The sequence below is a fragment of the Thermobia domestica genome, chromosome 10, assembly GCF_964235325.1.
Source record: "Thermobia domestica chromosome 10, izTheDome1.hap1.1, whole genome shotgun sequence".
Lineage (NCBI taxonomy): Eukaryota > Metazoa > Arthropoda > Insecta > Zygentoma > Lepismatidae > Thermobia > Thermobia domestica.
The window spans coordinates 210,189,452-210,208,407 of record NC_137463.1 but is presented as its reverse complement, the minus strand read 5'-3'; the positions used below and the strand labels follow the sequence as shown (position 1 = coordinate 210,208,407).

General features: G+C 34.7%; 1 protein-coding gene across 3 annotated transcripts in view; it reads right to left on the bottom strand.

Annotated features, from left to right (window-relative positions):
- LOC145662967 (suppressor of lurcher protein 1-like) overlaps positions 1-18,956 on the bottom strand; it is a 392,235-nt gene that overhangs the window by 236,231 nt on the left and 137,048 nt on the right. For all 3 annotated transcript variants that reach the window (XM_081729046.1, XM_081729047.1, XM_081729048.1), the window contains one exon: positions 3,062-3,132. In XM_081729046.1, the coding sequence (XP_081585172.1) occupies positions 3,062-3,085 (24 nt within the window). In that variant the 5' untranslated portion in view covers positions 3,086-3,132. The remainder of the gene's footprint in view (positions 1-3,061; positions 3,133-18,956) is intronic.

Sequence of the window (18,956 nt, the reverse complement as noted above, 5' to 3'; positions counted from 1 at the left end):
AAGCATTATGTATGCTATCTTCACCTGCGACAAGCACAGACTGGTTTACACAGAGTCGGTACAGTGTTGCCAATCCACGAACTTTTGAAACTTCTTATATAGACGCGCATGCACTTTTATTAATACTATACCTTTATGTGCATTTATCATAATAAAAAGGAGCATTCGAAATGTAGGAATCGTCGTAAGTAGGTATTCGTTCGTCACTGGCGCGTTAATACTCGTTAATATTTTCTTCGCCAATATTCTTTGTTTATATAGAAGACTTGTCCCTTTTAATGCTTAACACCGATTTAAAAATTAACCTTCCTCCACTTTTTTTTATCTTCCTGGTTTCGATTTCCGATTATAAGCACTGAAAATTTGAACACATTACTGGATGAGATTCCACTTTAACGATAAGGAAAACTTCTCATATAGCTTCAACATTGAAAACGGACGCTGAACCGGAACAAATAAACTAGAAAGATTACTTTGAATTGAATGATGTTTTTGATGAGTCAGAATCTCCTTCGACTTGCTTTCTTTCGCCCTTTCTTCCTTTATTCTAATTCATACCAATTGGTTCATATTTATTTCTTCCAATTCTTTGTTCTTTCCATTGCTTTATTCCAAACCATTAAACGTTACATATATTATGCCTACATAACATTTTCTGAAATTTCTACGTGAGAGTCCTTGTATACGTTCTTCAGGTCTTTTGTTTCGAGGTGGAAAAAGCAGGAAAGTGCAATGTTAGTAGATGTTTCGTCTTGTAGTCTGCGGTTGTGATCATTATAGTAAAGTTAGTACGTCAATGGCAGGAGCTCAAACATGGGATCTACAAAAAGCAGCCTTCTTGATTATTACCATTGGAAAGTTATGGTTTTGGACAGATTGCTCATAAACGATAAGAAGTAGGGTCTTTAAGATACTTCATGGCCCCGTCATCATTAGTGGCAGTCTTGTGGCACCACATCAACCAACTCCTAAATCATCCAAGCCACCACTGTATCAACGGGAAATTATGCTGTGTGTTTGGTGAACTAATCAGCGTATCGTGCATACACCACTTGGCCAAACGATCAATGCAATTGTGTATTCGAAAAAATTGAAACATGCTTGAAGAGTGGACCGAGATGGACCAGTGGTAGAGGACTCATCCTGGTGTATGAGGTCCCTAGTTCGATCCTAGCTTACCCCGTGTGGGCTTTGTGGTGGAGAAATACCATGCAGCACCTAGGTTTCCCCGGGGTTCTCCCGTTTCCTCCAACTTCGTTATTTTCATCATTTCAGTTATTATCACTATCATCACCGTCTACCTTAACGTCGGTGCATAATGGTGGGACGTTAAACTAGATTTTTCACATGCGTATAAAGTATTAAAAACTGTAGAACCGATAATTGTGAACAAAATAAATATTGTTTCTTTGTTAATTTGGAGTTTTTAGCAATGAGGCTACAACCAAGCTGGACCAACAGTTTAATATTGGATTCGAAGCATATGAGTTCGCACCATGAGCGTAGTTTGTAAAATGATTTTTTAAAAAAATATTATTTTAGTTTTAGATACACGGTAATGTCCTGTAAGCTTAAGAAGCCGGTAATGGTGATAATGAATGAAATGATAGAATGAAAAAAGTGAGAGCAAATAGAAGAATCCTTAGAAAATTCAAGCACACGGTGTTTGTCCACTACAGAGTTCGCTTGGCGAAAGACCGGATTGAGCCAGGAACCCCAGGCAGCAGCAGGCCGGTAGCCAGTCCAAAAATGTAGAGGGGCCTGAAGTTAGGGGGGCGATCCAACCATATTATAGTTAATTTGCAAGTGTACCGTGAAAATTTTAGGGGGCCAGTAAAAATTTAGGGGGGCCGGGCTCCTTAGACCCCCATGGATACGGGCCTGGGCAGCAGAGATGAGCATTCTACTACAGAGTCACCGCGGTCCCAATACTGAGCCTTGTGTCATTTAAGGAAGACACGAGATTATAGCTGAATAGCAAGTTAACCAATCTTACTTTACGTTAATCACCATCAATTATTTGTCTGTGCCAACGTTGGCTATATGCATATGAAATTGCATTATTTATTTGGAAACACACTTACGAACTTTGTTGTAATAGCATCCACAAAGTTACGAAACTTCCCAAGTTTGTTTCCAATGTTATATTATTGTAAGAAACCAATACTCTATAACACATACCTGTACTTTGAAATCTATAATTCGGTTCATGCACGTATGGCGGATCAACTACCGTTGGCGCCAGTTTAGTATACTTTTCTGTCCATCGTGAACAAAAGCTGCAGTCACTCGTATAAAGACCGGAAGGAAAATAACACTTAAAATAATATTTAAGCCATCAAAAACAAACAAAAATATTCACCGCCCACTGCTATGAAATTGTGTTGCTCCTGTTTGTTTGTTCGTTCGTTTCTGGTACAAGAAAAATAGATTTGAAATGGCATTAATGCGTGCAAGAGGATATAAGTAATGTGTACATAGAAGTGTAATTCATTCAAGGAAATGCTGATAGCACTACAATGTTAGGTAAAAGCACACTAGAAAATCTATTTGCCTTTCAAGGAACCGATTTGTTTTTAAACATATATTTGTTTCATTCTGAGAACGTACTAGTATAGTACACACACATCTGCTATTGATTCTTGTGTTGACTTTAGTTGCTCGTATAAAGTGGTTAGATGCCACGATGGCTCAGTGCTAAATCGAAACATATGATGCCAGATTCTCCTGGTTCGATTCCAGGTCATGTAAATTTGTGGCGGACAACATTCTGTCCGTGTCTTTCATGGGATACTCCCGTTTCCGTCCACATATTCATTTCATCAATCTTTACATGTTCATCAATCATCCGTCTCTTTGAACCTACAGGGCATAATTGTAAAGCGTAATACTAGAAGTTTTCACTTCATTTCGCATTAAATATTTCTTTTCTTGAAAGTGTTTTGAGTTTCCTTATTCTTGCATTTTTTTAAGCATTGTGGTACGTAGCGATGGATCACGGCTAGATATACATATTATTACAGTTTAAAATCTAAACACGTAGAAAAAAATAATATCTTACCTCTATGACATAATTACTGCCCATAGTACATCATCATCGATTGGGAACAAGTGCCATTGCAGTACGTCAATCTGTAAAAATAATAATATTACTATTATATTACTATAGTATTATTATTATTATTATTATTATTATTATTATTATTATTATTATTATTATTATTATTATTATTATTATTATTATTATTATAAGAAGAAGAAGAAGAAGAAGAAGAATTAAAAATAAAATAATCATTAGGAAATTTTTCATACATATGCTTAAGACAAAGAAATAATTTAATTTAATAGCCTACTTAATACAAATTTATTTGACTATTGTTGAAAAATCGAATTTCGATACTGAATATCATATAAGGTGCTTAAACTACTTGCTGAGCAAAATTATACTTTTATTTTTTAAAAAGAATTGATAACGGTTTCGTCAACTATCTATTTTGGTTTCGTCAGACAATATCTACTTGGCAAAACTGTTACACGATGCCGTATTAAATTTTCAATAGAAGTATTATTTTGCTCAGCGAGTCGTTCAAAAATTTTAATTTAAGTAGAAAAGAAAGGAAAACATGAAATTATTTTTGTAAGCTTAAATTTCCATGATTATACCTTTTAGGCTAGAAGAAAGGGATGATTAATGAAAGGAAATGATCATGAAATTAAAATTTTGTGCACTTCTACTAGAAATCAAACACGGGACAACGTGCCCCAAAGGCACATGCAATACTACTAGGCCAGCGGGGAGGGCTTAAGTCGAAAAGAAACAGAATTAGTAGATATGGATAATCTACAAAGTATTTTAGATTAAACTTCCAATGCTTATAATTTGCAAAATGTCTGTAGATAAAAAATGATACAAAAGTTTACATAGAAAAATATCAGAAGGAGGCTCGATTGGAGAAATCTTCTTTGCTCCACAGAGTCATCTACAACAGAGCTCTGACAGATCCCACCAAAAATTTTAAATTGCAAAGTATACTATCAGATAAGTTACTGAAGAGATCTAACGAACAACTGTTGTAAGAAAATTTTTTCGTGATGGGCGTGGTTATGAAACCATTTACCCTATTAAAGCATTAGCTAGTCTTCGTAAAGAGTGCCTACACGAACAACTTTCTCTTGCAAAATAAAAAGTTAGTTTTCCATGATCTTTTCAGTGGTATATCATATGAGCATGTTTTCATTTAATATCTTCGAGTGAACCCTGATGGTGCTCTGTGGGGTAAGCAGGTCACTTCATTTGATATACCTTGAAATTTTTCTTTCTCTGTTTTTGTTTCATACTTTTGTTTCCAGTTGATTGTGATTTATAAGCTTTGGACGTTTTATCGTAAGTATCTAGCATAATGAACCAAGATTGCAAGTGATTGCATTCATTGCTCCAATCCTTTCCACAATCATTAACTATTACTAATGTCTGTTTCCTTTAACATACAGATCATGATTGTGGTGATGAACCTGTAAATGGAACAATTTTATTTGATTTCATTTTACCCACTGCATTCTGTCCCTGCTGTATTCATGCAACCATGCATAACACACCAAAACTCTTGCACCATCTTGATTCTGTTCAAAATATCGATGGTCTGTAAACGAATTTTTGTTACTTGCTAGGACGTTGTTCCATTTATCATGAATCGGACCCAACTTTTCTAACGGAATATCCGGGACCCCCAATTCCCGTGGGGGACTCCCTTTCGCCACCACTGAACGATTAATTTTTGGATAGAGCAGGTTACAAGCCTAAGACAATAACATGCCGCCGCAGCTCAATGGCTAATAATTTTTGGAGATATGCGCCCCCAAAGTTTATTTTCCACGGTTTTGGACAGTTCTAGCTCTGAAACTATGTACTTCTGACCCCAGGTCCATATGACTTTTTTTCCTTATTTTAATGTGAAGAATCACTGTGTCTAGTTCATTAACATCCTATAATATATATATATATATATATATATATATATAGAGAGAGAGAGAGAGAGAGAGAGGGGGTATTATTGGTAGTGGGGTGTGAATAGAATTTTATTTTATCAGCTATCAGAATTTAATATATTCATGATTTGAGATAAATAATTCCTTACTAATTAGGTATATATAGATGGAGTTGAATGGTTAATTAGGCAAAATACAGTCATTAATAAATTAATTATGAGATATATTATTCCATGATGTAGCTTCATGTAATTGATATTTGAGAGGAAATAATTCCTCTCTCGTGTGATAATAAATAATGTTGTATAAATTAATATTGCATATTATAAGCTTTAATTTATTAAATTTAATTATAATGTGGATTTTATTATCTAGAAATACAAAAGTTGAATTTAAAGGTTATAGCACAGGAATGCAAATTAATTATTCCTTACGGATTTTACAGCATGGCAAATAATATTAACATGAAGAGCTGTACAATACATTGTAAAAGATTTCCAAGAAATGTAATCAATCTGAGTGTCCTTTAGCAAGATTGTTTTAGACAACTGCTTTATTGATTTTCCTCAATGAACACAACTATTACGGAGGATAATGTTTTCGATTTACGTGAGTCTCGAACTAAGGTCGGATTTAATTCCAATTACGTTGATGGGTGTGTAGACAATTAGACAGAAATATAATCCACTCAAAACACAGTATCCGGAAAATATGATCCTGTATACCAATCGTATTACACTAAAGTACCGCATATCCAGGCTAGGTTTGATTGGTAGTAAGTTACAAAGTAAGGTAACTTTTCAATATTTCATTGTAGTAATCGGTTATAGGTTTTACCTGCATTAGTCTGTGTATACAAATGTAGATAAAGCCTATCCAACTTGACATTTTTATAAAGGAAACCGATTTATTTCTTAGTGGATTGTGTGTTCCTTTTCAGCACCATAGCTATATAAGAAAAATGAAATGAGTTTTACGTCCCACGTTATGCCGGTTAGGCTAAAGAAGACGGTGATGATGAGAAATGAATGAAATGGTGGAATGAAGAAAGTGCTAGGAAACGGGAGAACCCCGACGAAACCCACGCACACGATGTTTGTCCACCACAAAGTTCACTTGGCGAGGGCTGGGATCGAACCCTGGACCCCAAACGTAACCCTACAAGTTTAAGGTGAAATGCGAAATACCGTAATGCGTTCACTGTTTAATGATATCCGACCGGGAATTCAACGAAAGGCACAAGCATTAGCCGCTAGACCACCGCGGAGGGATGGCGGAGCGAGTGTTGTGTAACTAAGCGTTCTGAGGTAGAGTGACGATCGTGAGGCAAATTCCGTTGAAGATTCGAGTCCTTTTGAAGAATAAAGATGTTTCTAACGGTCATCGCAGTTTGTGGCTCGTTTCCACGTTGTACTGAATTTAGGAAACAATTGAATTAGAGACAAGTGTTCCGTTTCGGACTTTTTTTTTTTTTTTTTTTATGTAGAGCCATCACCTCAAGGATCCCTGCCTCGATGTCAACCCATGTGAGTTAGTGGTGCAGAACTTCATGTCAGTAGATTTTCTCGGGTTTCTCCCGTCTTATTTTTTTTACATCCTAAAGCAGCAGTTGTCAATCTTTTTGAGCCTAGAGCTCCTTTAGGTGAGTTTTCTGAGTGCCCTTTCCCCCCGTCATCTTAATACAATATATCCATCGCACAAGATTGAATGTAAGACTTCGACAAAGCAGTCTAAGACCCAGAAAAAAATCCTCCAATTCTTAAACTCAGCCTTGGAAAGCATACATTATTATTTGAAACAAAGTCTAAATTTTTGATAATTTATAAAATGCATAATGGCTTTCGTTAAATAATAATTTTGAAAAGTCAAACAGGTCATGGTATCTCAAAGACACCCTAAATAGATTATTAGCTCCCAATCACCCCCTTAGAATCACATGTTGAGAATCACTGACATAAAGGACATCTTAACTTATAAATTTAATTTCTTTCACAGCAAATGACATAATCGTAATACATAATTTTCTGATCATTATGTGCAGTAATAAGGTAACTACAGATTGAGTCTTAATAGTTGTTGCCCTCAAACCTTCGGCCCTCAGCACATTATAGGTTAAAATATTGCTTAATTAAAAGTTCTAATTTTTTACTTCTGGTAATAATAAACAAGGCACACTCATATTCAAAATCATTATCCATTTTCAAATAATTAAATCGTTAAGATTATTACAGAAATACACAAATATTAATGTCAAATTTAAATATAATTATGTATGCGGTGAAAATTTGTTAAAATTCGAAAACCCGTATATATGATATGGAACTCAATGTATTTATATGAATAAATATTTTTTATTAAAATAAAAAAAATATGTATGTTGTCCACTTTGAAATAAATAAATTTTAAAGAAATGCTGTTCTAAATTTACAATTCAATCGCCACAACAGCTTTAAAATCTGTAAACTGATTTTACGCTAGTGACATCTATTGCCATTAATCAGGCAGCGACACCTATTAGCTTCAGTTTGTACTACTACGAATTAACGTTGTTCGTAGACTAAATGAAAGTTTTTGTATAAAATGAAGAGTGACTATGTTTGTAACTTAATAACTCTTGAACCACCCGACCGACCTCGATCAATTTTTCAACATAGATGAGGTTCGGGCCTCGGATGATTTTTTATCATATCACTTTGACGGTGCAATTTGGTGGAGAGAGAGATATTTAATAATGATCTAAAATGAATGATATTAGTGTCGAATCCAACTTCTCTTGTCTCAGAGATTAACAGTGACACTTCAGATGCCGTTTAAATCCAAATTCAGCTTCCATTAGTATTTTATGTACAATATGAAACTTATTCTTCCCGTGCGAAGGACGGGTACTCTTCTAGCTATAAATATAATTTGCTACGTTTATTTCCAGTCGTGCTGATTATGAAAGCCATTCTTGTATTTCGTCACGTTCATACATTTTAGTGATGATTTTAAATGTTTTGTGAATAGCATTATGAGCAATGTAAGAATGATTTATTATTTTGATTATATAGCAGCACTTATAAGTAAGTATGTCATTGTTAAGATTGTGTGCTCTTTCTTACATGCATGTGTGCCACGGCTATGAATGTGTCTGTCATTGTTAGGAGAAATCAATTAACTATAAATACAACCTGCTGCTTAACAATATGAATTTTCGATAAATAATCTATCTTTAAAAAATAACAAAATAAATCACGGAATTAATTGGGATAAGACGGAAGTATTGGAGATGGAGAAAAGAATGATAATAAGGAAGTGGAAAGAAGCAGATTGGATAAAGAAGGTAGGAAGAGATAAACTGATGAACTGGACAGGGAGCTTACCTATTAATGAATTATGGCAAGGAAGTTGAATAGCATAGAGAAAAAGAAAGTAAATTTAAAAAAAAAGACTCTTATAAGAACCAGAAATGAAGGAACGTGATTAGTTGGAAAGTGAAAACAAAGACTTTATGGGATTGGCTGAAGGCCTCAGTAAATAGGAAGAAAAAATAATAATAATTAAAAAAATATAAATCTTATATATAAAAGAGAACGCACAAATCCTTTGTTCCCTCATCACGCTAATACGGCTGAACCAATTTCTTTCATTTTTGGGGGGTTATTAGGATTTGGACCCTAGATGGTTTTTATCATATCACTTTAATTTTTAATTACCAGTGTCTTGAGATAATTGACCATTCAAGTGTCCATAACGTACAAATCCTTTGTTAGTTCATCATAGGTAAAAATAAACGTATTTATATGCAACCCGCATGACCGTGTCACTCGGCGGGTTAACATAAATGACAGGCGATATAATGTTAACATTTACTGCAATCTACTATGGTTTTTATCATATCACTTGAAAGCGAAAAAGTAAAAATTATCTAAGTAACAAAGTTTATTGCGTTCCGGGGTGACCGCAGCGAAGCGGGGTGAACGCTGCTAGTAAATAAATAAAAATAAAAAGTACAACAATAACTATAGATATGTCTGTTAAAAGAATTTAAACTTTTTCATAATAATGACTATATATATGACGGTTAAATAATTTAAACTTTGTCATAACAATATATATATATATATATATGTCTGTATTTTCATTTATTTTCGATAGTGTCTGAAGAAGGATATGCTAGATATCCGAAACAGTTACAAATTATAATTTAAAATAAAGTGGGTTTTAAGCTTTGGTCAGTGTCTCTTTTGTTAAAATAATCAATCCAAAGCCATGAATAGTCTTACTAACAAAATAAAATGCGGTTTTCCGTGTTTTTACAGATTCTCGCTTATAAAGGAGTCATCTAGAGTCAATCTTCATTTGATCTAATTCCGTACGAATTCTTTTTTTCTTTTTTTTTTTAATTTTCGATTCGAGGGACCAGACTTTTGAAAATTGAAAATATATGCAAAAACTTATGTATAGTTGTATCCAAAGCAAAATCAAGTGTTCTTATCAGCAGTAAAATTGCCGACAGGCCATTAGCGGCCACATGCGGTTTGTCAGTCAGTTGGATGTTGTCAGTATTATAAAAATTTTAACTACTCTCTCTGTAACCAGAGTAAACAATGAAGATTGGAACTATTCTACGTACTCAGTGTTGCAAACCAATAAGCAGATAAATTAAAATAAACAAGAATAACCATTCAAAATAGGAATAAAATACGTACAGGTCACTCAACGAAGTAATTCTCTCTCTCTCCTATTATTATTATTATTATTATTATTATTATTATTATTATTATTATTATTATATGATAACTTATACGACCGAGCCGTTTCGGGCTGCTGTGCATTAATCAATAATGCTCTGAAAATAGAATCGATACTGCACCGCCTGTTGGACCGATATTATATTTTTATCCGTTTGAATCAGGTTGGCCCGTTTGACCCTATGAATAGGGTTGGCTTGATAACTCTGAATGAAATCAAGTGTATTATGTCATTATTGTAAATCGTGTGTTTTTCACTTTATTATTGTAACACAAATTGTTCTTTTTATCATGTACGAACTTGTAACGAGTTTATCGGATCAAACAGGCCAAACGGGTCAAACAGATTTATCAGGTCCAACGGTCGAGTAAACCAAATGCAACGGGTATTGGGCGGGTACCTGCTTATCCAAGAAGTTCAAGCAGTAATTATTGGCTAAAATCATACGTAATTAAGTTCTCTAATTGTCTGTATTCCCTCCTTTTTTTAGTTAGCCGACAAATAAACTTGCGTTTACATAAATATAAATGTTCAAATCTAAATTATTGCCTTACATTATTCTAATCAGTGGCGTATTTACGATTTTGTTTCGGGAGGGGCTTTGCTAACTTTCGGGGGGGGGTTTGCCTGAAAATATGAAAATTCTGCAAGATATTTCATATACTTTACTATAGTAAGTAAGATTTCGGGGGGGGCTTAAGCCCGGAAGCCCCCCCTAAATACGCCACTGATTCTAATCAACATGAAAGTTATTTACTCTCAGGAGTTAGCGTTACTATGTTAGTATTTTATAAATATTATTATTATTATTGTTATTATTAATATTATTATAGCCGTTAGTCATACTGAGAACTGAATACAGATCTATCTGAGTTGGGGTGGCAACGCCGGAATATAGTCACAAACCAGGATTTGTGGTAGAGGATCTTGCATGGTTTGGCCTAATCCTCGTTTCGCCTAGCCAATTATCTGGCACTTTTATGACGAAAAGGCGAAATAAGGATACTCGTTTGGCCTAATCCTCGTTTTGCCTAAAATGGTAGACTATAAAAAAAATCGTGGAGATAAAACTGGAGGGAAATTTTTCGGAAAAAAAATATTCTCTACTATGTGAAGAACTGAGAAATACAGATGCAAAACCAGTTAAATCGCTCTTCCATATTCAGTTTCATAAACTGTTAAATCCCAAACCTGCAAATAACCTAATGAGAAAAGCTGAATCAAACCCGGTTAATTCCATATTTCAAACAATTTGAGGTTTCGTACTGTATAGATTAGTTTAGTAATCTGGATATTTATTGCAACTCTTCGTAAATCATTCGAAATTTTATTTGGCAGAAGTTGAAGTGTGTGCTTTCTTTATTTTTTTTTTTTGTTTTTGGACTGAAAATTGAAGAAAAAGAAAATAAAACCTTTAGTTTTACGTCCCACGGTTATGCCGGTTAGGCTAAAGGAGACGGTGATGATGGGAAATGAATGAAATGGTGGAATGAAGAAAGTGGGAGGAAACGGGAGAACCCCGAGAAAACCCACGAGCGCCACCACAAAGTCCACATAGCGCGAGCTGGGATCGAACCAGGAACCCCAAGCACCGGAGGTGAACGCTCTACTACTGAGCCACCGCGCACCCTGGACTGAAAATGGAGACACTATACGTCTTAACCTAACTGTTCGTGAAACTTTTCTGTGCTTATTTGCTTTTTCTTAATAATTACTAGACAAATGCATGCAAAATCGAAAGAAAACGATACTCTAAGCAGCGATGATCATAATTTTATCAGACAACACCAAAATTGTCTAGAAAACGTACAAGACACATGAAAAATTGGAAAAGGAATGTAGCCAAAAAGACAAGGTGAGTAGACTATATATGGTTAAAGTCGTTTGTTTTGTATTTCAGGGTAACTCTTTACTTTGAACAGAACATTGTTGGATTAGGTTCTTCTCTAACGATCTCTTCAGCTTCAGCAGAACCTCTTTCTTAAAATGTCTCGTGTCAATTATCATTCAAAAATTATAACATGCTTCTGGTACAACATGTTTAAAAAATTTTGCCACTTATTTACCATTTCTGATTCTCTTTCTGCCACTGTTTTGCTCAAACTCAACATTTGCACATTTTGTTTTGCTATATTTCAAATTCATATATTGGGATAATTGGCAAATTAATATTCACCCTATGTTAGTCCATAAAAGGTTAAAAACTCTTCCAAAATATAGTCATTCAGTTTAGAAATGTATACGGATAGGTATAATTAACTTCGCTTGTAGTTACGAAGGGTTTGACGATTGAAAGCAGCTCAAAGCTCACGTTTTACAAAGAGGTTTTTGAGGAATAGAAAACTGAGAAAATGGTGATGCACCAGAGGACGACGACGATATGGATTTCCATTTAGTAGATGATGATGGAGAGGAGGTTACATAATTCAATTTTTTTACACATTTGGATACATTGTTTTCAATTTAGAACAAAATTAATTGAGCATTTATGTATCCATATTCATTTGTGCCAATCTTGTGCAATGTATAGTTGATAATACCCCCCCCCCCCAATATTTTAGTAGGCATAATACCGGTTTCAGACTCTGACTCCCTTTCTTTTTGATAGGTTTTGTATCTTGAGCCTCAACAAAAATGGCCGCTTGTCCAGATGCAAAAGCTGTTATTTCCATTTACATACGCAAAACCTGTTAAATCCAAACTATTTTCTTCAATAACGCAATTCACAGACTAGTGTGATTATGCAGCTTTCAACAGACCAACACTCATATTATTCTTAATTTTTTAATGTTCTCTAGTTTCTAATGTTACTTTACAATTATGACGTGTTTAAACAGTTTTTCTCGATTTGTCACAAAATTTAAAATGTTAATTTAACGGGTTTTGCTATACACCTACTCATATATATTCGTATATATCCATGGTCCTAGTAAATACATAAATGAGTTTTGGTAATCCTAACTCCTCGAAAATAGTTAATATAATATTAATCTATATATTTTGCATTTCTTAATTCTTTATATACTAGGGAATTTTCTCTTATATAATTTCCCTCTAGTTGAATTTCCACGATTTTTTCTCATTGTCCGCCATTTTAGGCGTAACGAGGATTAGGCCAATCGAGGATCCTTTTTTCGCCTAAAATGGCGGACAAAAATCTCTTTCATTTATCTGTCATAAAAGTGTCAGATAATTGGTTAGGCGAAACGAGGATTAGGCCAAACGTGGCGACACGGTGGTAGAGACAAGTACACCCTTAGATCTTGATTTCGAGAAAAAAAAATGGTTGTTCTGAGACTTAGATTCTAATAACTCATTGTGTGTATGCGGGGCCGCGGTGGCTCAGTGGTAGAGCGTTCACCTCTGGTGCTAGGGGTCTCGGGTTCAAACCCTGCTCCTGCCAAGTGAACTTTGTGGTGGACCAACACCGTGTGCGTGGGTTTTCTCGGGGTTCTCCCGTTTCCTCCCACTTTCTTCATTCCACCATTTCATTCATCTCTCATCTTCACCGTCTCCTTTAGCCTAACCGGCATAACCGTGGGACGTAAAACTCAAAAATTTCATTTCATTTCATTGTATGTATGCAACCCGCAGTACATCATGGTTTTTGCAGGCTTACATAACAGCATAGGATATATAATAGGGAATGGATTAAGGCAATTTTTCCCCCTCTCTCTTAATCGTGATTTTGAATTTAACAGTCGGCAATGGTGAACATTTACTGTTTTTTTTTTTTTTTTTTAATCCAGGTTCTGAATTAAGACTCGACAACGAACAGTCCTTACAGCTAGTAAATAAATAAATAATTTCAGCTGATTCAAAACTGTAAACTCTATCAAATTGGCAAAGAATAATATGCTTTCTAACATCAGAAAATTTAGGTTCTATGATTTGTCTTTATTTCATTTTTCTCAATTTCATATTATCTATTTAATAATGTATTTATTATCTATTGACAATATTATAGTTTTAAAAACTACAATTTTGATGATAATCTTCGGCTATATATCATATAAGTCTTACTGTATATGTCGCCTTCTCAGTGTCATAGTGAAAAGCTTCATTTGGGAGTACTTTATTATCAAGGAAATGAAATGAAATCTTTCAGTTTATTGTGTCATGATTATGTCCCTTAGGCTAAGGGAGACGATGATTTAAGCAAGTGTACGATGATGAAAGAAACTGGTGGAATGAGAAAGCGGGAGGAAAACGGAAGTACCCGAGGAAACTCAATGACACGATGTTGTTCACCAGAAACATACTTGGTTGGATCGAACCAGGGACCCCATGCATCAGAAGTAAACGCTACACTAGTGAGCCACCGTCAGGGTTGGAAAAAATACCGTTTTTTTAAAAAAAAAGAACAAAACCTGTGTTTAAAATATGAAAAAGATGTTCAAAATGTTTTAAAAATGTTTTAAAACACGATCGAAAAAAAAAACATGTTTTAAACACTTTGAACAGTTTAAAACATATTTTCAAAATCGTGTAATAACTTATTTGTTGAGACTTTTTACTCTTTACTTCCAACCAGTATTACAGATTCATCCTGTATATACTGGTTAGTGCAACATTGATAACAGAAATAAAATAATTTGACTAAAAATTGCTTTTATATAGTTTTTTAAATTAATTTTTATTGGTCATTTATTTTCAAGATTATTTTCGAAAAAAGATTAAATATTTTCGTAGTGCACTGGTGATAATGCACCTTAATATATCAAATTTCGTTTTTGTAGCACCAGCGGTTTTGGAAATGACTTTTGAGTGTCCGTATCGGATTCAAAATGCTGACTGTATTTCCGTAAGCTGTCACTGATAAGGCACTTTTTTTTTTTTTTACCTAATTTAATTTGTTTTACACCAGTGGTTTTTTCAAAGTAACTTTCGAATGACCATTGGATTTAATATGACATTTTTTACGGTATTTGGCTCAAATAATTGTATTATTATTGGACTTTTGCACACATGTACATAATTTTTACTCAATTGATAACTTGGAGCTGGGTGAAATTTTAGTTGCAGAAATTTGATTGCTATTTTGGAATGCTGATGCTAATAAAATTAATTTAAAATAATGAATTTTCGAAAAGTGATGTTTCAAGCACCTTCATGTTGTGCTAACTTTAGAATATTTTCTACAAGCCTGCGTATTGGTTGTTGTTTAAATCAATAATTGTATTGAAGAGAAACAATATTTGGGACATTCAGAGCGCAATGGATCCAAGTCTATGTTCAATAATATTCAGTTTTGCTCAGCAAATGAACCCTATTTCAAAACGTAATATCTTCGCAGTCAAGAGTACGAAATAAATCGAACTAAAACTACGTAAAAGGGCGTGGGCTAGTTTCATATGACGGCCGCTAGACAGGAGCGTCAATGAGGGCAGGAGGGCAGTTGCGCCCACCCCCACTCTGAATTTCAGATTTTGGGGGCAATAAGGCAGATTTAGAAACTTTTTGATAAGCAAAGTCCAACAGTACAAGTTTGAAGTTCTTACACCGAATAAATACGGAGGAAATATAGATGATCAAAACTGGAAAGTTGCCTAGGCACAATTTCCAGAATTTTAAGCAGGCTCGAAACTCGAAAGTAGAGCCACCTTTGGAATCCTTGGGTCAAAAAGAAAAAAAATTACAAAAGAGCAATATAAGCCTATAGCTCCTTGCGCCAATGGAAATGGATTTCAACTTATCAAACTCCGTATTTATTGGGTGTAAGGACTTTAATTTTGTTCTGTTGAGCTTGGCTCAGCAAAAGATTTTTAAATCTGCATTACTGTCCCAAAATTTGAAATTCAGGGTAGGCGGTAGGAGGGCGAATGACCTCTAAACGGACGCTGTTCTTTAGCGGTAATCATATCAAAGCTCTAGATTGCACCTTGTCACGTAGTTTTCTTTTTTCTTTTCGGATTCGTGGTTGCGAATATATGACATTTTCCGTCGGTGTATTCTTTTTGACACACCCTGCATTTATTTAATGTAATTATGCATAATTGAGTATGACATTTGGAGCTTGACTTATTAATCTTTCTCACGCTGCAGCGAGCACCATATCTTAAATTTGTGAGCAGGGAGGGGGAAATTAGGCCTCCTGTTCCCCAGTTCTAGAAACGCCCTTGTCCAGCGGTTGTCCTATGAAACTCTAGCGCACACTACACCTTTTCACGTGGTTTTTGGTTCATTTTTTCGGACTCTTCCCTACGAAGATAGTTTGTTTGCTGAGCAAAAATGAACCTTTTTGAAAATGGACTTAGATCCTTGTGCTCTGAACGACCCATATCTAAAAATATTAAAAAAAAAAAAAAACATAAGTTGGAGCCAAATTTATCCTGCAACCCAAGTTTGTTCGACACGTATAAAATTAGTTTCTTTGGTTTACTCGAAATGATGGTCTGTTTACTTCCCGTAAAACTTATGTTAAACGATTCCATGTTGTACGAAGACTGGAAATCAATATGTACTGTATGTATTAACGAATTCCTGCGATATTTTAACTTCAGAATTGCAATTTAGTAAAGAGCCCTTTGTTTTCTGAATACAACACAAACTTGTTTAAATGATAATTCTTTTATTTATTGTTTTATATCATTTCTACAAGTAGTCCAACCTTCGACTACAACATTATCTCGCAAGTGAACTGATAAGCAATTAAACAATACAAAAGACGATAAAAAAAACAAAGGAAAAAAGAGACGAAATAAATTGTGGATCACCTCATCGACCTGCTGGCATATTTGCGGATCCCAAACGTTTCAGCATATCCTCTGATCTGATTGGTCGATACAGATGCGATATCACAAGACATGATCTACATATAGCAGAAAGTAAACGAGAATTGTTGTCGGCTCTGGTAGCCGAGTGATCTAGCGTAACATGCTAGTAACGAAAATGTTTTTGGCGAGGGTTCGAATCCTGCCTACGGACAGTTTTTTTTTACTACTTTTATAAATGTTTATAACACTTCTTTCGTTAAAATAAGATTAAAAATAATATTCAAAAAGTGATTTAACGATCATTGTTTTAAAATTTTCATTAAACTTCTTTCATTAAATAAGTTTGCCCTTGTACTATATAGATCCACAGCAAATGTACTAGTAGTAGTAGTACGTTTGCCCTTGTACTATATAGATCCACAGCTAATGTAGTAGTAGTAGTAGGAACGGGTTAGAAGCCCCGCAGGGGTTGTTTGGATTATGTTCTCGACATCAAATTGGCAAGAATGCTGAAACGTTTGGGATCGGCAAAAATGCGACCTGCTGTAGCCACGAGAAATCAAAACATTCACACGGGAACAGTGTTGCCACAGGCCTTTGCTCTCTGAAAAATAGTACCAGATTAAAACAAAAAGGGCTGAATTCATTATTTTATCACAGTGTAATAATTACATGGGTCAATAACACGAAACTGAAAGAAGTAAAGTTCTAGAACATTCCGCCCCCTTTCTCCAAAAGTCCAAATCAAGAAATTGCTCTTTTTAAAAATTACTTTATAAAAGCATCCAAACAGGAAGACCCCGAACAATTGTGGAATTGTGGACCCACGAACTTTTCTCGCACGTAGGAAGTATAAATAGAGGCCGAAAATTAAAAGAGAAAACAGTTACCATCTTCGGTATGTATCGTAAGGAAATTAAACGCACCTCTATAGACCAAAACGGTATTAGGCCATATATGAGGAAAATATATAAAACGAGGAAAAAATCAATCAATCACGAGATGTAGGGAAAGTCTTACTGACACTTTTGAAAATGTGACAAGCATCTGTTACATGGTGCTGAGAATTGTACCAACTTTTTTTCACAAAATAGGCTGAAAATGGTACCAACGGGGCCGATTAAGGACAAAGAAAGCTGAATTTGGTAATTGTACTAAATGTGGCAACGCTGTACGGGGAGGAAATACACATGTTTAAAACAAGACTTAAAAAATACACGTGTTTAAAACAAAATGTTTAAAACGTATACAAAATTTGTTTTAAACAAAATCAATTGTTTAAAACAAGTTTTAATTATTTGTTTTAAACAAAAGAACCCTGGCCACCGTGTCCCTACTTTATTATCGGTATCATATTAATAGATAAAGTGGTTGACAAAGCATTGTATATATATATATATATATATATTAAATTATCTACCTAGACAGGAAGGAAGGGGCGGAGTATAATTGACGCCTGACACGCACACCAAGGATCGTGAGATTTTTTTCTCATGAGATCCAGGCGTTCTAAATATATGCGAAAACAATAATAAATCAAACGCTTATTACAAATAGGAAATTAGTTATGGAAGTCGCTGGCAAGAGAATGTGATAAAAGAGGAGTCGTGATACGAAATATACTAGGACGCCTGCTACATAGCGACATCAAATCGTAGCGTTTGGTAACTTTATTAGAAAATCTTGTATGAGAAAATTGTTATTTCTACAAATTTCTGAAGTGCTGTATTACTTAAGATCCATTAACTTTTCGTTTAGATATCGTCCTACATTAGATGTCAGTCACAATAGTATTTAAGACATTCTTAAAAAAAAAAGTAGGTAACCAAATTAAAGATATATTTACTTTTAACAATTTTTCCTTTATAATTACCTTTCTGACTAGTTTAGGTGAGTGATAACGTGAATACGCTGCTGGAAAATTGCTGTGTGTAATTGCAGTTACATGCTATTCAGAAACTAGTACAACAGCTGTTTTCGGTGGTTGTAAATTTTTGTTGAAGTCAGAGAGCTTGATTTGCATAAAAAGAAGCACCACAGACCTTATGTGCAGTGCTATTTTCGTGTTCCAGCGGCGCTGTTAAAGCTGACATCTAGATGTAGTACGTTAATAATTATGCAAATGAGATTAAATGGGCATCTGGACACAGAGCAGAGGCTAACATTAGGAACATAAAAAGACGTAATAGATGGTAGAAAAGCCTAGGTAATCCAATGCTCCAATGCATGTATATACTTCTCGTGTTTGCCGAGTGATGGCTGTGACGTAACAAAAGTGAGGTTGTTCATTTGGTGATAGTGATGAATCCAAGAGGATGATTTCGAGAAAATATCCTCAGCCACGAAGATAAGGGTACTATTCCCTTCTATATTCTATAACTTTCATGTATATCAAAAAGTTCTCCATTTTCTGAAGGATTCTGTTCGCAGATGAAATTATGAATTTAACGTCCGATACTATAAATGGACGTTTCTTTAGGTTAAAATGGACAGCTGATTAATATATGTGAATGATTATAA